The sequence below is a fragment of the Neophocaena asiaeorientalis genome, unplaced genomic scaffold (assembly GCF_003031525.2).
Source record: "Neophocaena asiaeorientalis asiaeorientalis breed wild unplaced genomic scaffold, Neophocaena_asiaeorientalis_V1.1 scaffold388, whole genome shotgun sequence".
NCBI lineage: Eukaryota > Metazoa > Chordata > Mammalia > Artiodactyla > Phocoenidae > Neophocaena > Neophocaena asiaeorientalis.
The window spans coordinates 2,824,474-2,848,101 of NW_020172738.1; the positions used below are offsets into that span (position 1 = coordinate 2,824,474).

General features: G+C 42.9%; 1 protein-coding gene across 1 annotated transcript in view; it reads left to right on the top strand.

Annotated features, from left to right (window-relative positions):
- DNER (delta/notch like EGF repeat containing) overlaps positions 1–23,628 on the top strand; it is a 247,215-nt gene that overhangs the window by 40,876 nt on the left and 182,711 nt on the right. Inside the window, exons 3-4 of the mRNA XM_024740527.1 lie at positions 19,281–19,583; positions 21,767–21,861. Of these exons, the coding sequence (XP_024596295.1) occupies positions 19,281–19,583; positions 21,767–21,861 (398 nt within the window). The remainder of the gene's footprint in view (positions 1–19,280; positions 19,584–21,766; positions 21,862–23,628) is intronic.

Here is a 23,628-nt window from a genome sequence, read left to right on the forward strand (position 1 = left end):
CACTGCGCCACCAGGGAAGCCCAGCAATTATTTATTGAATGAACTGGCTATTAACCTATATTACAGTCATCAAAATTAGATCTTTTAGTAAAGCTTTGTTTGCCAGAAATCTTCCCTGCAGAGTTGGAGACAATAAAGTGACTGATACCTGGACCTCATGTCAGACATGTTGCGATGCAAACGTTGTAATGAGGACACAAATGCGATTGAATTTTAGATAGAGCTGAGCCACTATTTTATTTTATAGCAAGTCCCCTGTACTTTGTCTTAAATATGCAAACACATATTCTGGTCAAAATAATTTTGTACGTTGGACTAGGTTCTTGCTTTCTAATACATAGGAACGTAGCTGGGGGTGCTGCCACTTTAAGATTTCACAGTAACTCCCCCAGTTCTCCCTCCGTATGTGAATAGACGCGATAATAAAATCAATTCATAGACTTATTCACAGGATCTAGAGGTTAGCACAGAGGACCAAACATAAGTGGTTTGGAACTCGCTGTGCCCTAATGTTGCTCAAAACAGAAGCTGAGCTGAGCGCGTTGATGCTGCACCCCACCCCCATCTTCAGTCCATTCTTGCCAAGTGCAAAGGAGGGTGAGTCTCCAATTGTTCCAGTCAGTGCCGGACCCACAGCTAGCTAGCTTGCTGGAGCTGGCGCTGTCTCAGCGGACACCCCTCGTGGGCAGCCAGCACATCCTTGGTCCAGAATCTGCTGACACGTTGCACCGAGAACCCTCCTCTCCCTGACCTGAGGCACCCTTGCTGGCAGTAGCTGGTCCTACCACACAGCTCTTCCTTTACAGTATATCGCTCTCTAGGTCATTAAAAAAATTAATTTGTCTTTTTACTGAGGTATAATTGACATATTAGTTTGAGGTATACGACATAAAGATTTGATATTTGTATACATTGCAAGGTGATCACCACAAGGTCTAGTTAACATCCGTCACCATACATAGCTACGAAAATGTTTCTTCTTGTGATGAGAACTTTTAAGATTTACTCTCTTAGCAAGTTTCAGAGATGCAGTATAGTACTATGACGTATGCTCATCATCCCCAGGACCTATTTATTTTGTAACTGGAAGTTTGTACATTTTGATCCCCTTCACCCATTTTGCCCCTGCCCCCCACCATTGGCAACCACCAGTCTGTTTTGTGGATCTGTGGGCTTGTTTTTTTCAAAAATATTCTACATATAAGTGAGATCGTATGGTATTTGTCTTTCTCTGTCTTATTTCACTTTTCATAACGCTCTCAAGGTCCATCCGTATCGTTGCAAAAGGCAAGATTTCATCCTTTCTTAAAGCTGCAGTTAGGGACCCTGTGAACTCATGTGACCTCACAGGACCTTGTATTTTTTCTCGCTGAAGTGAAGATGAAACCTTTTTGCCTGCCTGCCTGCCTCTCGAGGTGGTTATGGGATCTCTCAGAGCAGCGTCAATCGCATGCATTGTCAACCCGCTGATTTCAATCATTGATCAGTAAACTTGTTCTCTCTGTGCTCTGTATACTGTTCTCTTGAAATGTCAGCTCTTTGGCTTTCTTAGGAGATGAAGACTAGTAGACAGCTGAGCATCCGGATTGTTGCACTTTCTACAGTTCTAAGTGGCAGAACTTAGGGAATTCACTTTTTATGGAAGTCATTTATGGAGTGATGTGTGTGATGCAGAACTTCTATGTATTACCTCACAACAAACTCTCTGATATAATAAGCCAGAGGGTCCCAAACTTTCTTGGTTTATGGTGGTCTTAGCATCACAGTAAACTTTTTACAGAACCTTAGGCCAAAAGAAATAGATAATGCTCCATTTCCAAAATGATGTTAAAGAAAAATCAGAGCTGGAAGTAGGTAAAGTGGCAAAAACAGATTTTATTCAGGACAATTGCGATAGAGGAAAAGGAACCTCAGCATAGAACTGGGCTCAGTTGTGAATACAGCCCGCGCAAGTGGGAATTTATAGCAGAGAGCAGGTAGGGGTCAGTGGATGGAAGATTACTAAGAGGAAACATCAAGGGCAAGGAGAGATTCTGGCTAAACTGACCTCACAGGATCCTTGCTAAAATTGTGGAATGTAGAAACAAACACAGAAGTTCAAAAGTCAAAACCTAGTTGAAAAATTCAAGGGAGCTTAAGGAGAGTTCGGTCAAGGAGAGGATCTTTGTCAGTAGAATTAGGTCTCAGCAACTCTGCCCCTAACAACGTTGTAACTGAAAAAATAAAGCACCTACATTGAAAGAAAAAAAATCACAACTTTTATCTCGTTCTTAAATAACCACGGTTATATACTAATGGGGGACGTGTGCCTACTGGGTACTCACAGCTCCTCAAATCGACCACCGCCATCCTCATTTCCTGTTCATGTTGACTTTCATGGGGTGTTTGCTTTCTTATCACAGCAATTGCTGCAAACCCAGCTTTGGCAAGATCTGATGTCATCAAAAGAAATGTAGTGGGATCTCCAGCCCTGGGCATATATCTGGATAAAACTATAACTCAAAAAGATACATGCACCCCTGTGTTCATAGCAGCACTGTTTGCAGTAGGCAAGACATGGAAACAACCTAAACGTCCATCAACAGACGAATGGATAAAGAAGATGTGGTACATATATACAGTGGAATATTACTCAGCCATAAAAAATGAAATAATGCCATTTGCAGCAACATGGATAGACCTAGAGATTATCATACTAAGTGAAGTACGTCAGAAAGAGAAAGAGAAATATCATATGATATCACTTATACGTGGAATCTAAAATATGACACAAATGAACTAATCTACTAAACAGAAACAGACTCACAGACACAGAGAAGAGACTAGTGGTTGCCAAGTGGGAGGGAGTGTGGGGGAGGAATGAATTGGGAGTTTGGGATTAGAAGGTGCAAACTATTATACATAGAATAGATAAACAACAAGGTCCTACTGTGTGGCACAGGGAACGATATTCAATATCCTGTGATAAACTGTCATGCAAAAGAATATGAAAAAGAATGTATATATATATATGTATAACTGAATCACTTTGCTGTACAGCAGAAGTTAACACAACACTGTAAATCAACTATACTTCAATAAAATAAATTTTAAAAAATGTGGTGGGATGTAATGTTGGAACCATGTACTACCTCTATCTGGGTGTTCCCGACATCTGGCAGGTGTTGTGTATCCTGTGTTCCCTTTGAAAATTAGAAGAAAATCTACATAATCCTGGGTGTTGCTATGCCTTCATTGCAGTGGCCCACAATGCTTTGTCACCCGTTTTGGGAACTGTGGATGTACACAGCGTATGCATTGCTATTGCCATTAGACAGGTGTGGAAATGGCTTGGAGTTGCCCAGGGTGCAACGAGTCTCATGAAAGGACCCCAGTCTGGAACCCGGTCCTTCTGAATGGTCTTCCAGTATGTTATGGGTGGTCAAGGAAATGATGCCCTCTGTGCATGGCCAGACGGAGCAGTGGAAATCCATGGATGGTGATCTCTAGGACCCTGGGCCATCCTCAGGAGCAGCAGCTGCATATGCCCCTCTGGATGGAACTGTCCTTCTGAACGTGGATCTCAGTCATGAAGGGAGAACAGGTGTCTTTCTGAATAATATTCTTCTAAGTGAACTGAATGCTCTTCAGGAAACCACTGTCTTCTTCAGCGTTCACTGACTTTGAAGCTATTTTGAGTGTTTCTTATCAAATTCTGCAGCATGACACAGTGGACCATAAACACCGCCTTTTCTGTACCATTCACACTCTTCATTGATAAAGGGCACACATCCTTCACGTTTGTTTCCGGACCTGTGCTTAGGTTTATTGGGTGTGGCTCATTCCAAAGTCTGAGAACTTTTCATCATCAAAGCAAATGGCACCAGGTCATTTTTACTATTTTAACTCTGAACAGAACTGGAAACACAAACAACATTAAAAGAATCATCTCTACAACTACACAGTTATTTTAATTCCTATTGTAGTTTTTGCAAGGTGGATTGCTTTCTCTCAGGAGATTTCGGATGTGATAAAGTTTCGTATTCTGAATATTTCTAGCTGATGGGTTGAACCAGTAATATAATTCTTGGGAAGGAGATAGTAAAAATATTTCCAGGCATTACTTCTGTCTCATTGGGGGAGCTCTATAATCATTTAGCCTTTTTTTTTTGAAATTAAAGCTATAAAAAGTGGATTGTATAATCCATGTAAGAAAATTGTCTTTGTCTTTTAGGTGATACATATGAGCAGTGATGTGTGACAGTGTTGATTTGTCTACAGTGTTTATCATCTGTGTCCCTCTGCCAGCACCATGGGAGCAGAGGCTCTGGCTGTTCCCAGGGTCTAGTGCAGGGATCAGCAAACTGTTTCTGCAAAGGGCTGGGTAGTGGATATTTTTGGCTTTGTCAGTCACATGGTGTCTGTGGCAGCTAGGCAACTCTGCTGATGTAGGGTATAAGCAGCCAATAATAAGTTTTGTGTTCCAGTAAAACTTTATTGATGGACGCTGAATTTTGAATCTCATATGATTTTCCACATGATGTGAAATAGTCACTTTCTTTGGATTTTTTCCAACCTTTAAAAAATGTAAAAATCATTCTTACTTTACAGGCTGGATAGGTATAGATGGTGGGCTGGATTTGGCCTGTGGGCCAAAGTGTTCTGAGCTCTGGGCTAGAGCAATGCCTGGCACACAGAAGGTGCTCAGTAAGTATTTGTTAATGATGAAGATCACAGATTAAACTGAATCTTTATTATGAAATATTTCAAACACACAGAAAAGCACAGAGAATAATATAATTAGCATCTACTACCGAGATTCAGCAGACATCATTCTGTCATATTTGCTTCAGATTTTTAATTTTTTTATAAAATAGCCAGATATAAAGCCCACCACCCCGAGCCCCAATCTGCTTGCAGATGACATGATGCTATACATAGAAAATCCTAAAAGTGCTACGAGAAAACTAATAGAGCTCATCAATGAATTCAGTAAAGTTTGGATATGATTGATTACTATAGCTTTGTAGTACAGTCTGAAGTCAGGGAGCCTGATTCCTCCAGCTCCATTTTTATTTCTCAAGATTGCTTTGGCAGACTTCCCTGGCTGTCCAGTGGTTAAGACTCTGCGCTTCCACTGCAGAGGGCACGGGTTCAATCCCTGGTTGGAGAACTAAGTTCTCACATGCCTCACGGTGCGGCCAAAAAAAAAGAAAGAAAGAAAGAAAAAAAACTGATTGCTTTGGCTATTCGGGGCCTTTTGTGTTTCCATACAAATTAACATTTTTTTTGTTCTGCTTCTATGAAAAATGCCATTGGTAATTTGACAGGGATTGCATTGAATCTGTGGATTGCCTTGGGTAGTATAGTCATTTTGATAATATGGATTCTTCCAATCCAAGAACATGGTAGTATGTCTTTCCATCTGTTTGTATCATCTTTGATTTCTTTCATCAATGTCTTATAGTTTTCGGAGTACAGGTATTTTGTCTCCTTAGGTAGGTTTATTCCTAGGTATTTTATTCTTTTTGATTCGAAGGTGAATGGAATTGTTTCCTTAATTTCTCTTTCTGATCTTTTGTTATTAGTGTATAGAAATGCACCAGATTTCTGTGTATTCATTTTGTATCCTGCAAACTCCCTGACCCCATTTCCCTTCCTCTCTATCCAGAAACTACTGTTATTCTGAGTTGATATATAAGCTTTCTGTCTGTGTTTTTATATTTTTACAACATAGATATAAAATGTCTATAGGAGAGTCATACTGCATCTATCCTTCTGCAACTTGATTTGTTTTTTTTTTTCACTCATTACTGTGTTTTTTCTCTGGCTGTCAGATGTAACTCTAGTTCATTCATTTAAATTTTCATGCAGTTCAATATATTCATCTTTTATAAGTCTTACTCAAGAGATTCTTTCCAGCTTTGATATCATAAAGATAGTCTCCTATATTTTCATCTAGAGCAGGAATCAGCAAACTTTTTCTTCAGAGAGTCAGCAAGTAAATATTTTAGGCTTTGCTGGCCAATTTTCTCTTTTGCAACTACTCAACTCTGTGAAAGCAGCCACAGGCAATACATAAACTAATGGGTGTGACTGTGTCCCAGTAAAACTTTATTTACAAAATCAGGTGATAGGCCAGATTTGGTCTGTGAACTGTAGTTTACTGACCCCTGATATAAAAGTTTTGAGGTTTTATATATATATATATTTTTTTTTTTTTTTTTTTTTTTTTGCGGTACGCGGGCCTCTCACCGCTGTGGCCTTTCCCGTCGCAGAGCACAGGCTCCGGACGCGCAGGCTCAGCGGCCATGGCTCATGGGCCCAGCCGCTCTGCGGCATGTGGGATCTTCCCGGACCGGGGCAGGAACCCGTGTCCCCTGCATCGGCAGGCGGACTCTCAACCACTGCGCCACCAGGGAAGCCCTGGAATTCATTTTTTGTGTGTGTTTGGGTGTATATGGCATGGATTACATACTTACTTTAGCTACAGGGATCAGCAATTATTCAAATACCACTTACTAGTTTATCCTTTTGCATTAATTTTTAATGCCTTCCCTGTTATATAACACGTTCCTTTATATGCTAAATCTCTGTGCTCTTTTCTGACACATTGTTTATTTGTCTGTACCTGTATCAATACTATATACTGTTACAATGATTATAGACTTCTAGTAAATTTTTATATCTGGTCAGGAAAATATATCTTTATTTTTCTTCAAATTATCTTGGAAATACTTGCCCCTTTCATCTCCTGTTCAAGTTTTTGGATCAATTTGACAAATTAGGAGAAAAAAGAACATGGGATTTTGGTTGGAATTGTATCTTTCTGTCTGGATTAGTATTCTTTTTTTGTTTTTGTCCGCGCCATGGGACTTGCAGGGTCTTAGTTCCCCAGGGATTGAACCTGGGGCCCACGGCAGTGAAAGCGTGGAGTTCTAACCACAGCACCACCAGGAAATTCCCTGGATTAGTATTCTTATTACATGCTAGCTAATGACCATGGACGGGTACTCATTCTCTGAGCCTTATATACTCTCTGTATATAATTGCATACAGATAATTCTACTTAACTGGGTAGGGTTATAGTGAAAATGAAATGAGTTAAAACATGGAAAGTGCTGGGAACTGTGCGATGCATAGTGTAAGCCCTCAGAAATCTGAGTTATGTAAACCATTAGTATTCTTTGGTAGAAACCCTCTTATCAAAAGTATCAGGACAATTAATCAGGCCAATTAAAATAAGCAAGGAAATTAAGTGGGGAATCCTAAAAATGTTTCAGATATACCGTAATCGTCTTATTTTATCTTAAGATGTAGTAGGGGAAAGGGTTCTGTTGAGTCTTTACCTGCAGTTCTACATGCTGATGGTGGTGTGTTTCCTTGTGCAGTCTGTAATTTTTTGTGAGCTCATTATAGTGTTTATGTGTGCACTTGTGTGTGTGAATCTCACCTGCTCTGTGTTGTGAAAGTGTCACTCCATCACTGCTGATTCTGGTCAAGTTTTTATGTGCATTTCTTGGTTTAGGATTTCCACATCAAGGGGATGTTGTTAATTTCATGGGCTATTTATATGGAAGGTTTTGACTACTCCCGGGGCAACTCTTTTTTTTCATCCAAAGACCCTGGAGCTATGCCAGTTTTTCAGAGGTTTCTCCAGGCCTGCAGGTAGATATATCTCCAGACCACTTGCCTTTTGATAAACAGACAGGGTGGCTCTAAGAGGCTTTATGTATGGACTCAGGTATAGCTCTCCTACTTGTCTTGGGCTCAAGGCCACATTTCCCATCCCTGTGTGATTTATAGAATTCAGCCCCCGCCCAGTCCTTAGGTATTATTCCAGGTCCATATTCCCTGTGGTTAATGAAGAGCTAATGGCTCTGATTTCGAGTCCTCTTCTCTTTTCATTTCAGAAACTTGAGGATTTCTCTTCTCCCCTACCCTCTTTTAAAGCTCACCCTTGAATTAAAGCATTTTCTATGTTAACTAAAATTGTTAAATGGTTTTAGCTGGAGAAGGGTCTGCCCATCAGTTCAATCTGTTATAATAAAAGTCCTGAATAATGAAATTTCCCATCAATTAAGCTTTTATTTTCTGTGTGCCTGTAGTATTTACATATGCAAGAAAAGTGGCAGTGTCTATAATCTTTATGCAGTAACTTAATTCACATAGTCCAAGTTGGCAAGCATTATTAAATGTGATTGGTTTCATCAGCATACTAAAACAGTTCAAAGGATGCTCTGTGCTCAAAAATTAGTTTGCTGAAAAACCCTTAATTCTACATGGTTATGTCTTACTGACTGTTTTTCCAGTGTGGTTTTCTACTCTTCCAATTTCATGCCTAAATTGGAAACACTAAATATTTGTGTATTTAAAGAGATCATTTGTATTATCAGTATTGAGTGCCTTCAGGGCCACAGTGCCTCTGCTGTACCACTGTAGACATAATTATACAGGCGCCAGCTCTCTGCTGGTTTAAGGTTTAGCTCGTCATGGTCGAGGAAACCGCTCTGTGTCTTAAAGACAATGCATTGAAGACACTTTGAATGTTCTCTCTTCTGCTTCCCGGTAAAGCATTCCCCTGTCCGTAGGGCTGCACAGTTAAGGTGGTGGTGGTTTTCTATCCTTGTGCCTCCCCTCCCTGCCCTAACTCCCAGGCTGCAGACACTCCAGTCTCTGTGCCCTTCCTCTTTTCTGTGCTTCACAACCCATGGCTGTTTCTAGTTGGCAGGGCTTTCATGGATGATCTCTTCCACTCTCAGCCCTGTTCTATTCCTTTATTAGTTTTTCTTTAGCTTCTTTTGTCTTTCATAACGTTAAAGGTCCTCTCAGCTTCCTCTTGGAAAAACACTTGGCCTTTTAGTAGATGTTAGCCAATCAGAGAGCTTCTTTGCAACTGTGCCCCGAGATGACTAATATGAGTATGCATGCTCCTTGGGGGTCTTTGGCTTTTGTGGATTTAAAAACAATTGCTAATGGGTATCCAGGCCCTGCTCTTTTGATGGTTTGAATTTCATTTTTTTTTGTTCTTTCTAGCTTTTCTTCTTAGTGAAGATCCCTACATGAAGCTTGCTGGTTCTAGAAGGCTTACCTCCAGGCACATGAAGTTGGACAAGAGGAAGACTTGAGATTTATCCGCAGGGCCACTGATTCTTGTCCCCATCTCCAGAGCAGATGGCTATTAAAATTAGAGCAGCTGTTTCCACTTAAGTTTAGGAAAACTGAAAAGAGGGCAAAGAGAATTTTTGTGCCTCCAGAGAGAAAAGCACACATCAAAGTGGTCAAGAGGCCAGGCAGGTACACAAGCATACAGAACACTTGACAGCTTAGAGCAAAAGCCTTTCCCAAATAAGGTTTTTTTTTTTTTTTTTTTGCGGTACGCGGGCCTCTCACTGTTGTGACCTCTCCCATTGCGGAGCACAGGCTCCAGACGCGCAGGCTCAGCAGCCATGGCTCACGGGCCCAGCCGCTCCACGGCATGTGGGATCCTTCCGGACCGGGGCATGAACCCGTGTCCCCTGCATCGGCAGGCGGACTCTCAACCACTGCGCCACTAGGGAAGCCCACCAAATAAGGTTTTGTGCCCTGGTTTCACAGTATCCTAGAATTTTCCCCCAACTTTTCTTAAGGATCCGGGCTATCAAGCCTAGCAGGTATGGGCTCCGAGTGAAGAATGGTCTAAAAGAAAGCAATACCCTCTCTGTTTCAGACAATAAATAGTTATTGAGTGCCTACTGAGTTCCTGGTTTTGCAGCTCCCTGCTACCCTACAGAAGTAGGGTAGCATTTGTCATTTACAACTATTTTAAGTAATGAAGAAATCAACACATTTTAATATTTGGAGACTACCTTTGGGGCCCCTAAGAAGCGTAAAAGGTTCTTTTGAAAGTGGGAGACTGACTCCAGTCCCCACGCTGGTATGATGTATTTCACTGGCTTCCCAAAGCTTCCAGGATGGCAACCAAACTCATTAGAATAACACAGAGGCTACTGTATTTGGGCCTCTTCCCTGGCTCCTGTAGCCTCGTGTGGCTTCTGTTGCTGGAGGGTCTCCGTGGAATCCTCGTGCTGCTCCACCATCTGGGAGAAACGTCAGGAAGGAACCTTGAGGTTACTTTTGGGCAAAGGCAAGCTGGTGTCATCATCTTTGCCAGAAGCTTCAGGGATATTTCAGGAACGGGAACTCTGGGTGCAGGAAACTCTCAAAATAGGGATGCAGTTCCTGAAACTCATATAATGTTGTAAATCAACTCACTTCAATAAAAAAGATGGAAAAGGCAAAAAATTAGGGGTACAGTTGACACTGCTCTTGATGGTGTGATCTTTACCAGGGCCTCCTGCCGAGGGCAGCTACCTGTCCATCTCAGGTGACACTGAGGATGTGTGTCTCAGGTTGTGACACAGGTTACAGAGTTGGCAGATGACAAAGACATTTCCTAGGGAAAAAAAAAAGACGTAAACAAAATACGCTTCTTTTGTTTGGTGGGAAACGTCACCCAGAAAGGTGTAATCCCGCACATGTGTGGACGATTCCACCCCAGACTTTAATGAACTAGCTCTTCTCAGGACAGAAGCCACCTCCCCCTATGTCTTCTCTCACGGCCAGTGTGGCTTGTCTGGGTCGAATCCCTGAGACCCCTCACCTTGGCTCTCATTGCTGTGGGCGTGTTACACGCTGTACTCTGCTCTCTCTGACTTTATCTGGGTAGAGCAGCCCCATTTGTCTGTATTCTTGGGGCTCAGACTTTGCTCTTTTGCACATCCCTGAAACTTGGTCAGCTGTTCATCCAGCAGACACTTGCGCCTACAAGTTTTCCTGGGGCTGTTTGAATGAGTGCAGAAGAAACTCTGACCTTTCCCAGCTCTTCACCCTGCCCAGACCCCCTCTAGGGCGGCGTATTTGTACAGGCTCCATGCTCCTGGGGATGCCTTCAGGCATCTCGCATTCTGTGTATGCAGAATTGGATCCTTGAACAGAACCATGAACCAGGGCCTCTGGGCGGGCGTCTTCTCTTTCTCTGAGCTGAGGGCACTCACTTCATGTTCTTTCAAAGGTCTGATAAGCTGAGTTTGGAGTCTGTTTAGCCTGAAGCCCTTCACAGCTGATTGGAGCCAGGGTCCCCTCTATTCCTCTGTGTCCTGTGTGTCCTGCCCTCCTCTTCCTGACCCACTGGAAGGTGGCCTCTGACCCCTCTGACTACCCAAACTGCCCTTGTCAGTGCCAAACCCAGGGTCCCCTTTGCAGTAATCGAGTTATCTTCCTCTAGTGGCCTCTGGCTGTTAGCCCCACTCTCCTTCGCAAACCCACTCCTTGACTTAACGAGGTAAAATAAGACACTTTGGAATATGGGAAGAGGTTACAATTTGGAATCACTCAGTCTTCGGTTCACCTCTCAGCTCTGACACCTACTGTGTGTGACTTTGGACCAGCTGCTTAACTTTTCTGAGCCTTAGCTCCCAGGATAAAGTGAGGATGATACCTATTTCATTGGATTGTTAAGAGCAAATGAGTTGAGACATATAAGGGACCTGGTCCTGTGGGCCCTCAACACATTTTAACTCTTGCCTGTAACTCCTTTTTCCCCTCTGTGAGAATGGTTTCCTGCCTCTTCCAGCCCACCCTTCCCAGCCTCTGTGAGGCCTCACCCTCAGTGATTTTGTGTGTATGCAGTGCCACCCCTCTCCCACCTGCAACATGCTGGTAACTGGCTCATTCCTTCCCCCCCAGCACCAGATCTGTACTGACAGTCTCTTAAGGACATCCCTGGCTCAGTGTCCCTTAGGCACCCAAATACCTTCCTTCCCCAAACCAAAACCATGACTTCCTGCTCCTTTCAAAACTTCTCTTCTTTCTGAATCCCACGTTTCAGTGAGTGACCTTACCCTTCACCTGCTTGTTCAGGCCAGAATCCCAGGAGTTCCCACGCACAGTCCCTTTCCTGTCTTACCCCCATACCTAATCAGTTAGTCTCCAGCCCTACCGACTCTCCAGCCCACCTTCACGTTTCCGTCTATGCTGACCCAGCCCTACGCATGGCCTGCAGCCCTCCTCACCCCTCTGATGGCAGTGGCTTCTTCCCACACTCCTGTGTCTCCAGATTGACCCCCTCAAATGCATCATCCCATTCTTGCTAGAGGGAGTTTTCTAAAGTGCTTCATCTGTCACAGCTCTCCTTAAAATTCATTATGGATTTGCCTTCAGAGCCAAAGTCCAATATACTACCCACTGGTCTTCATTGTTTTCAGCAGCCCTCCTTTTAAAACTCGCTGGCAGACACTTCACATGTTCTCCAGTTAAATACAACTATTTGTAGTTCTCCTCTTATACCACCCATTTTATGTCTCAGGGCCTTTGCAGTTGTTCTTCCTCGCAGGAGCCCCCTTTCCTGCTCTTCTTTCCTTGGGTAGCTCATCTTTAAGCCTTGACACTTAACTTCACACAGAAAGACCTCCTGGAGTCCTTTAGTGAGTTCACTGCCCCACTCTTTGTTTTTCATAGCGCCCTGTAGGCTTTCATTCTTAGACCTACAATCCACTTGCCATCTATCTATCTATCTATTCCATTGTATGCATTTATTTATTTAGAAATATTTTAGAAACTTATTTTTAAATTAAAAAAATAATATTGAAGTATAATTGATTTATATTAGTTTCAACTGCAATTTGCAATTTGATCTTTGTGTCTGGTGTGTGTGGGGGGAGTCAAGCTTAATTTTTTTCCCCATATGGTTATCGATTTATTGAAAAGACTATATTTATCACACTACTCTATTCCAGAAATGAATTGTCCATATATGGTTATTCTATTTCTTGACATTTTATTCCATTGTCCTAATTACTGCAGCTTTAAAGTTCCTTATTTTTTATAGAGCAAGCCTTCCCACATTGTTCGTCTTATTTAGGAGTGTCTGGGCTACTTGGGGACATTTCACACAGGAACAAAAAACACTGTTGTGATTTTCGTTGTAGTTGCATTGAATCTGTAGGTCACTGGGGAAAATCTGAATCTTCTTCGTAAAAAATAAGCGTTCTAATCTCTAACTAGACTCTCCTTCCATTTGTGTATGTCTTCTTTAATTTCTTTCAATACTATTTTATTGCTCTTTGTTGAGGCCATGCACTTCTTTAGTTTGATTTATTCCTAGGGATTTTTAAAATATTGTAAACAACACCTTTCAAAAGATTTTATTTTTTGTTTCTGCTACATGGAGATGCAATTGTTCTTTTTCTTTTTTAAAAAACCTTTTGACCTTGCATCTAGCAAACCTGCTGAAGTTCCATATTCTAACTTATCTGCATGCCTCATCACATAGTCTGTGAATCATGACAATTTTGTTCCTATTCAATCCTTGTAACTTCTTTTTACTCTTGCCTCCTTGCACTGGCTAGGACCTTTAGTGCAGTGTTCAGTGGAAGTGGTGATAGCAAAATCCTTCCTTTGTTCTCAGTTTCAGAGAGAACTTTTTCAACATTTCACCGATAAGTATTACATTCTGAAGGTTTTTCTGTAGATACTCTTTGTCAGAATAAAGAAGTTCTCTTCTCTTCCTAGTTTTCTGAACATCTTCATTTTAAATGGATGTTGAATTTAATAAAATGCTTTTCTTGCATCAGTTGAGATGATCATATGATCTTCACAGGAAGTTTCATTCCCATTTTGCTGCAGGCTTCTTTTCGTGAATAGGCAGGGAGGTAAAAGTTGACATATTCCCTGTATTCATGACATTGTTGTTTTGTAAAAAAAGTTTGCTGGGATGTATGAGTGTCTGTGATGAGAGATGGGACAAGAATATATGCACTGGAATTTTTCTGTACGTTTCTGATTCAAGGAACTGGTTTTTGAACGATTAAAAGAAAAAAGAAAAAAAAAAAGCATTTCATTGAGGCTGGTGTGCCCATGCCAGTAAATGCAGTTGAATGTTATCTCTTAGAATTTAGTTGAATATGGAGAGCGAGCGACAAAGGGTTTGCCAAGTTTCTGAAGAACAGTTATTTAATTTTGATATATCTGCAACGAGCAGGAATTAAAGATTCATCAGTATGAGTATTGACTGTGTGTGTTAGCTGGACTACAGCAAAGGGAGTGCAATTTCAAGATAATTTCTAAAACTATCAGGGTTTTTTTTTTGAGGTACGTGGGCCTCTCACTGTTGTGGCCTCTCCCGTTGCGGAGCACAGGCTCCGGACGTGCAGGCTCAGCAGCCATGGCTCATGGGCCCAGCCGCTCTGCGGCATGTCGGATCCTCCCGGACCGGGGCACGAACCCGTGTCCCCTGCATCGGCAGGCGGACTCTCAACCACTGGGCCACCAGGGAAGCCCTAAAAGTATCAGGTTTTAAAGAGATACCATGGAAAAGTTGGAAAATAACTGGACAAGCAGTGGTTTATTTTTAATGGATTCATTTCATGTCAAAAGTTTGAATTCTGCTTGTAATTTCCTTTTAGCCTACTTTCAGATGTGACTCAACCCACATGCAAAAACCAGGACAGGCTGATTTCAAGAAAGTGACTCAGAATTGAAGGGAAAAGTGGACTGCCCAGATTAGTCCTGGAATAATTTTTCAAGTAATTTAGGGTCCCTAATACAGAAGTAAAGAAATACCAAAACACGTGGGAATTAAGCTTATTTAGTGTATTTCACTAAGATACATAGTTCTTGTTTCAGTAAAGTGAATGAGCACTTTTATTATTTGGATTTGGGAAAAAAAAAAAATTCATGGGATGCATTTCTTGGCCAAGACTACTACTGGCATAAGCACCGTAGTGACTTTTTTTTTTTCGCACATTTTTACTCCTAGTGGGTAAGCAGTTGGTGTTGCAATATAGTTGAGATCTTTATTGAAGAAAGTGGGAAAAATTCCTTTTTAAGACAAAAATACTGTGGCAGTTGGACCCCAACAGTGTGCATTTGTCTTTAAGCATGAAGATGACATTTCTAACCAGTGCAGTTCCTGTTTTGGACAAGAAACATGATAGGAAGAACTGAAAGGGCATTAGGGTTCTCTGGTCCCATCCCTTCCTTTAACAACTGAGGAGCTTGAGCCCCGGAAACCTTCCTTGCCTGGTCCAAGATCACCCTCAAATGGGAGTAGAAGCCCAGGCTTTCTCTGCTGTATCCCAGTGCTTCATGAGCAATTGATTATTATCATTTTTCCAGAAACCCCAAACTCCAAGTTCTGGGGGCTTCTTTGTCCTGGTCCCTCTCCCCCAGTTGGCAGATGCAGACACTCTCCTGCTATCTCAAGGCCCCTGGGGTGGGTGGTTCCTCCCCACCCACCCTCCTCCAGGGTTCCACCTGTTCTCTGTTTAGCCTCTGCAGTGGACTGTCCATCATTCACCTCCATATAGTTCAGTTGGGTGGGAGGGGAGGGGGAGAATTTCCACATTTCTTCCAGTGCAGGGGAGGTGGAGTATGACCCTTTATTGTGGTCTTTCTTCATCGTGAATTATCCAGATAAGTTATTCCTTTGATAGTGCCACACCCTCAGAGTTTTTGATTAGCAGCTTGGGGCTGGGGAATCTGTTTTTTTTTTTTTGCGGTACGCGGGCCTTTCACTGTTGTGGCCTCTCCCGTTGCGGAGCACAGGCTCCGGACGCGCAGGCTCAGCGTCCATGGCCCACGGGCCCAGCCACTCCGCGCCATGTGGGATCTTCCCGGACCGGGCACGAACCCGCGTCCCCCCCATCGCAAGCGGACTCTCAACCACTGCGCCACCAGGGAAGCCCAGTGTGCCTCTTTTATACCTGTTTTAAGTTTGACCTTTTCATCCTTCTGTTTGTATGCAGCAGAGGGCACCGGAATTGCCAAAAACATGGGCAGCACTCAGTTTAGGGAAGGAAAACAGGTCACGGCTAAAGTGTCACATGAGACTGCCTTCAAATCATGAGTCCCAGGGCTGGCAGGCACCTTTGCTCTGACCTCACCCTCTATGCACCCCCATAAGTGCTCTTGATTGTAGTATAAATTATTTGGCATAGGTGAAAAGTTGAAAATAAAATGTGAAAAGAATAGTTTTAGCTTAGCTCTATGATGTGAAAAAATTTGGTTTAAATAGATGAATTAATCTGATGCAATGAACATACAGCATTTAATAAGTGAGCTTGTTGGTTACTGTAAGCAGAAAACCATTAACACATAGGCTTTCTCTTTGCTCTTTCTGCTGATATTACAAAGTCTTCATCCCTTCCCCACCCCCCATCACTAGAAGCTAGAAATTATAGCCAAGAAGGTATCACCTTGAATTTTGAGCATCCCCAAAGTCAGGTCTATTAATTACGATATTTTGCCTCATTATTCATTTTGACAGTTTGCTTATTTTCTGCTTATAGTTCAAATGTAATGGGATTCAAGGGCAGTAGTGACCTCTGTAACAGGACTTCTTCCCTGTGAGATAAAATACACATACAGACTTAAAAAAACAACTCAATAAGCTGTGTACAGAAAAACAGGACTTACAATAAATATTTATGATGCCAAGATTTTGCTTAAAGATTAATGATTGCATTTTATCTTGTATTTGCTGTTAGGCAACTGAAAAGATTGTTTTTTTTTTAATGAAACCAGTCTGAAGTGTTAGAGGATAGAAAGGAAGGTAATTGTCATTGTTAGTGAAGCAACTAGGCGAAAACCCAAGGAAGTAGCATGAATATGACATGATTATTTTAAAGAAGAGATCAATGATCTCGCAGTGCATTTAACGCCCTGCTTTGTATTCAGTGCATGTGTGTGTACATGTGTGTATGTGTGTGCACCATCGCATCATTCCCTGTTTTGAGTCCCTTTAGAAATCTATACAACTGACAGTTTAATTTTTAGCTTCTGTCTTCTTTTCTCTACCCAGAGCGTTTCTCCTGGCCTTTGACGTTAGTCATTCCTTATTGAATCCCATGCTCTTCCTGCTTTCCTCTCATCTGTCAAGCCTAGACAGCAGCACTTAGATGGTATTGTTTATCCTCAGCCTATTTTTCTTTTGGCTGTTTATTCCCTCACTTGGTGGAGCTGACTCCTGGGCCTGGTGAATTGGGCCTTGCCCTGGGGGCCTGCCCTTCCCACCCAGCTGTCTCCACCAGCACCCACCCCGACACTGCCCACGAAGGGACGGACTTCACACAGTGACTCACCTTGATGGTCTCTGAGACTCGCAGTCTCCAGCAGTAGGCTGTGGCGATGGGACAGAAGCCCTGGGGCATCTTTGGCCATCAGATTGGTGGTCTTTGCCTTGTCATTCCCTAAGCTGCACCACGGAGGTCTGCACTTCCAGAATTGATTTTTGTAATGATCTCTCCAATTTTTAAAAATGACTTAAATGTATTTCTTTGTTTTTAGGCATGTGTTAAAGGTCTTAATTTGTGACTAGGTCAACCGTCAGATGAGCTGATATCAGAAACCTGGTTTATATGTCTCCTTTATCCTAGCTGATTAAATTTTTCCTCCTTCTTGAGGTGATACCCATTCCACAAAGCCTTCCTAGAAATAAATCCAAAGCATGGGAACAGTATCAGGACAAAAGGAGCCGTTCAATCTGTCCCTCATCACACATTGCTTTTCAGATGTTGATTGATCTATCTGTCTTTATTTTTCCATTGCTTTTTTAAAGAAACTCTACCATGTTTTCTGTGTTCCTCAACATGCTGGGAATAGAGCTGTGAACATGGCAGATAAGTCCATGCACTGACGGGGCTCACGTGTCTTTGGGAAACTAAAAAGGGATTTATTTTAGATTTCACGGTGAGGGAAGGCTTCTCGGAGGAGATGACATTTGAGTAGAGAACTTTGTGAAATGAGGTAGAGAGCCATGCAAAGTCTGAGAGAAACGCATTCCAGGCAGAGGACCCAGCAGGTGCAAAGGCCCTGGGGTGGGAATGACCTTGGCATAGTGCAGGGACATAAAGAAGGGGAAGGGGGTTGAATGTAAGGGAAGAGGATAAAGTGTGGGAAGAGAGGACCTCAGGGATAGGAAGGGGCCAGATCAGGGAGGGCTTTGTCTGCCGTGGAAGGAGTTTGGATTTTACTTTGAGTTGATAAAGATTGTAAATATTTTAAATTATTTTCGCTTGAAATATTTTCTTCAGATACCAATCCATCTACTCCTATCTGAGATTTTGTGAAGGTTTTGCCAAGTGATAGTATAGAATTAACAATGTGGTATTTTTGGAGCTTCATTTTATTCAATCCCAAATCCCTTAATCTTCCTAAAGGAGTTTGCTGGAAATTGTGTGACACGGATCATTAGCAGAACGAGTAGCTGTTTTTCCAGGCAGAATGCTATCCATGTGTGTTTAAGTATGAACTCATTTCAACAAGAGAAACTGAAGGTCCCATTTCTCTGTTGTCTATTATTCACTCAATTCTATTACCAGCCCTGAGAAACCAGGGTCTAATTTTCTGTTATCACAGAAGCAAATGATAACTGAATAAGCTCTGTGAACATGCCTGAACCCTTGGGCTGTCTGGAGAGAAGCACTGTTACGCTGCTTCATTTCACATTGTTTTTGTAGCATCTCCAGGTAATAACAAATGGCAAGTCAGAGGTCAGCAAAGGACTCAGCGATAAACACTTTCCTTAGAACATGAGCACAATTTACAGATACGCAACTGAAATTTTATCTTCCACATCCAGCAGGGTAACATTTCTCTGTAATCACCTTCCAAAATAATCAGGTAGAAACTCTCAAAGAACTCTGCTTAATATAAGTCACCACCATGCTCCCTTCTAGCATGCAATTGTCACGCAAGCTGATCCTTTTGGAAGCTTTTAATTAAATAACATCACCTTAAAGAGAATTGTTCATCAGGTCGGAAATTGGAAGACGTAGGTAAGTGCATCTGTAGGGGGGATAAACTAGGCAGTCATTTCTCATGAGGGAACCTTGCAATGAATGGTCCAGGATGTGAAGGAGGAGATTTCAATTTAGATCCCTAGTAAACAGTTGACTGACAGCTAGAAATATCAAAGTTGGTATATTCCTAAGGAGCCTCAGTTTTAACTATTTTTGCCTTAGAAAATTCCTCGAAATAAGTGTTCCTGAAATCAACGTTATTTAGGGCCTTGCGGTGGGGGAGGCTCTTCCCCACTAACTACATACTTCCTTGTTGGACGCCTGTTATCTATGGAAGGGTTAATGTTGGGATGACCTTGGGAGGCCCCCCTGCCCCAGACAGCACAAGTAGTTAAAAATGCACATTCCACAGGAGCTGCGTTTCTGTTAGAGCAGCAGCTCTGAGCCACGGAGCTCATTTCCCAGAGACGGCGCCACTTTCCTCATGAGGGAATAATTGACCCATTTATGGTCTCGTTTCAGCTTGTTGCGGATCCTTGCGCCAGCAACCCGTGTCACCATGGCAACTGCAGCAGTAGCAACAGCAGCGACGGCTACCTCTGCATTTGCAATGAAGGCTATGAAGGTCCAGTCTGTGAACAGGCACTTCCCAGTGTCCCCGTCTCTGGCTGGACGGAGTCCATGGCACCCAGACAGCTTCAGCCTGTCCCCACCACCCAGGAGCCTGACATAATCCTGCCCCGCTCTCAGGCCACCATCACCCTGCCAACGTGGCAGCCGAAAACTGGGCAGAAAGTTGTAGAAATGAAATGGGATCAAGTGGAGGTGAGAACATTTTAGTGCATGTGCTTTTATGGAAGAAACCAGTACAGTTAAAATAATTCCAGTGTTTCTGATATCAGCAATAAAAATGCAAGACCTTGAAGTTACATATTGAACAAAAGATATGCCTAACTGTTTTTCCTTTCTGCCTTTGTGTGTAGGAAATCTCTCTTGGTTGCGTAAATGGGACGTTTCGGTTATGATTGTTTTGTGAGCCTAAAACGAGTAAGCAAGAGAAGCAAATGAATGAAATTATTTTCTGGAATGATAACCACATACATTTCTGTGAGATAATCTTAGATTTTGGGACAGGCAGCTCAATGAAGAATATTATAAATGAACATATTACAGACCCTCCATTATTGACCTAATTTTCCTTCATGGAATTTTATGCTCCAGTTTTTGGTTGTCTGTTATTGTTTAGGTTCTATCGGTGGTAAGTTGCAGCACTTCAGTGGGATTTAGAAAAAAAAAATGTCATCACTGATTTTTAAAAATATTTTGGCAGTGCATTCGAGAATGAGATTTCCAAATTTTGTTCATTTTGGCAACAGCAAATTCTGTTCATTGAATCTTGTCCAGTCTGGGTTTGGCTTTTTGGATTTTCAAGCTCATCAAAAGTCCCATTCTGAGGATTTTCCAGCAGACCTTTAAAAGATGACATAAAGTATAAGTTTGCTAGCTAGAAGAATAGAAGAACAGATACAAAACCTGAGTTTGCGGTAACATTGATAAAGTGTCATTCCACTCCATATCTTGTCCTTTATAGGACTTGCCTATAGACCTGTGGTTGTATATTATTACAGGTTTTGTAGCTTAAATGAAAAAAAAAACCTATATAGATCTTTGTGTAGCATTTTTAGAGCCAAAGAATATGTCTAGAAATTTCGATCATTGTTATAAAAGAGGTGAGGCAGCATTTCTTGTTTGATGTTTCTGGGTGATTTTAACCAGTTGACCCACATTTTTTTTTCATTGCCACACAATTTGTGAAGACCCCAGGGCAGTGTTTTTATCCTACCTAAAAAACTGTGAACTTGTTCTGATTTCAGATTTGTAATGGATGTTCTGAAGTTAGGATTTTAATATCTCTTTGCTGGATGACTCACTTCTTGAATGTGAATTAGATTTGGTCCCATGTTTATCAAGGAAGTGTCCTTTAAAGAAAATTTCTCCCCAGCCAACCGTTTCAACCTAGTCATTCAAAGGCATGCTATCCTACAGCTGGTAAATGTAAAAACGAATTGCCTCACATTCGTGTCATGTGGTTATTTCATAGGCTGTTCGAGAAGCAGGTTAAACATGCCAGGGGAACACGTGAATATATTTCTGGACAATAAATTCGACATGTTGGGAGTGGGGTGAAAGTGCTGAGAATTTCTGTGTTGTTCTCAGTTAATTCAGCGATGGCGAACACTTTTAATACCCTTTTGTTTTGATTCTTGGGATGAGCACAGCGATCACAGCATGAGGAATGAATGAATAAACAGGTCGGAGACACCTCACAGGACACAGCTCAAGTGTTAGCAACATGCTTCCTGATGAGCACAGTTTCCCCCCTTGAGCTCCTTTTTTTGCACACATCAGTATAATACTTTCCGGAACACGTTACCTAAAAATGAAGGTCTGGTCCACAGGGGGAAAAAAGGGCAGCTCCCAGCTACCTGGCCTTAGCATGTGCTCCTACATATACCGCTGCACAGAGCACGGTCATTCAGACCAGACGTGTCTGTTGCTCTCGGGAAAGCTCATTCTCCTAGTCATTGAGATTTCTGCCCGTGGCATGGAAGCTAGTCCTTTAAGGCCACCTCCTTGTTCTCTAAGCATTTAGTCCCTCATTACCCCCAGACTGAGCAGAGAACAGAGGCCCGTGACTGCCTGCAGGATGAAAGAGAGAGGGAAGCAGATCTTCCGCCCTTCCGCACGACATCCTATTAGCGGATGTAGTCATCCCGGGAATGTGTAGATGCCTCTCAGCAAAGCTTTTGCCTTTCAGAAACTCAAATGGCAAAGCTTTCGTTTTGGTTAGAGTTTATAATATGTCACTTGGCCTCTCAAGTGGCCATCCCCAGCATCACCCAAAGGAATGGAGTGGAGGCAGCTCATGGAATCTTGCTTCCTAATGTTATCTTGCACCATGATTAACCCCCATAACTTGTCTTCTCTGTTGTTCTTTGTTCCTCCAGGTGATTCCAGATATTGCCTGTGGGAACGCCAGTTCTAACAGCTCTGCGGGCGGCCGTCTGGTGTCCTTCGAAGTGCCACAGAACACTTCAGTCAAGTAAGAATAAACGCCCAGTCAAAAATGATTATGTTTGTGACTGTCTGCTGGGTGGTGTCTGTTCACATAACTGGTCAGTCCATTGAGAATCATGAATGGTTCCATGTGTAGATGTGGCCTCTGTCACTCAAAAACTAGAGGGAGCGATTTCAGAGGAGAAGATTCCAGGGAGGCTGGATTGGATGAGTTAGGTGGGAGATAAGAAACCCAGGTGCCTTAGCTAAGACCTAGAGCCAGACCCTTCTCTTCTCAAATGACTTTTGCTCCCCAAATTCTTTGGCTTCTTCTGATTTTAGTGGACCATTAGTTAAATTCGTATGCATAATTTACCCCAAATTTAAGACCCAAACATTACAATTGTGTCTTTAAAAACAAGAAGGTGAGACGAGTGTTTTGTTGTGTTTTAAATTTAAGCTCCTTCAGATTACACACGGCTGGTTGTCACTGGTGGGGATGGAGAGGAGGCAAAGGGAAGCAGTGATGACAGCCCACGGCAGGGCGCCAGGTGCTCTGCTTTGCTGACGAGTCACGCTGCCTGGAGCACTGCCCCCCCCCACCCGCGCACCTGTCTGACAGCTCCCACCGCCCATCCTCTCTATTGGTATTAACTGGCACTGCCCATCCTACCCCTCATGCACTGAAACGGACATTTGCTCTCTAGCCCAGGGACTTCAGAAGACAGGGGGACACATGGCCCTCGTCCTGGTTAACCAGTGTGCTGCATCGCTCCATTTTAAGAGGGCAGTGGGCACTGGAGACCCACTCTTCACTTACACAGGGTGATTTTTGCCCACCTTTCCTTCTAAACAACGGAGTCCCTGAAAATGTTTGTTCCACTGCCTCTGCATTCCCTGTCCCCTGCCTTGAAATCTTCTGGTAGGAAAAGCCAGGATGGGCAGTGAACTCCGGGCACAGGGAAATCCCTGTAGGGAGAAGGGTGTGGCATCTGAGGCAGCTCTGAGTTCTGCCAGTAGGGGGACCCCTGTCCTAAGTGTTCCGTTGCTCCTACCAAAGATGAAACTCCACCGTCCAGAGCCGGTTTCAGGGAAATCAGGATCATTTAGTTGCCTTTATGTTTATGAAACCAGTTCTTTCTTGTCTACGTCATATTGTTTTACTTTCATAAGCCTTCCTGAATTGTTCCGATCTATCCTTTTAAATGCCTTTTTTCTTCCCCCACCCCCCCAAAAAAATCTGAAATTCCCCAAGACTCTCTGAGGCTGCAGATCTGGACAGAAAGAGCAGAGTCTGACCCAGATGGGAGTGCTGAATGATCTCTGGGTGCTGAATTCACGTGGGAGGCTTACTGGCTCCTTACACTTTCATTTATTCATGAATTTGATCATTTATCAACCTTTTATTGGGCCCCCTGCTGGAAGCCAGGAGCTCTGCCCTGGGGGGAGCAGCTCTGTGCACCGCGACCCTGCTTCCCGGGCAGCACAGAGGAAGGACAGGCAGCTGCTGGTTGCCGGGAAGATGGGTGCAGAAGGTCTCGGCGGGGGGGGTGCTAGTGGGCTAAGCCTCGAAGAATGACACAGCTCCCAGGTGGAGGAGGCAAAGGCTGGGACCCGGGACAGCACCTGCCCGGGGAAGAGACAGTAGCTCCTTGTGGCCATTGCACCAGGTGGCAAGGATGGAACTGCAGGATCAGAGGCTGAGAGGGAACTGAGGCCGGGGTGGGTTGGTCGTCTAGGACATCTCATTCTTTGGATTTTATCCTGAAAGCAAGAAGAAACCAGGGGAGGCCAGAAGCATGGGAGGTGACAC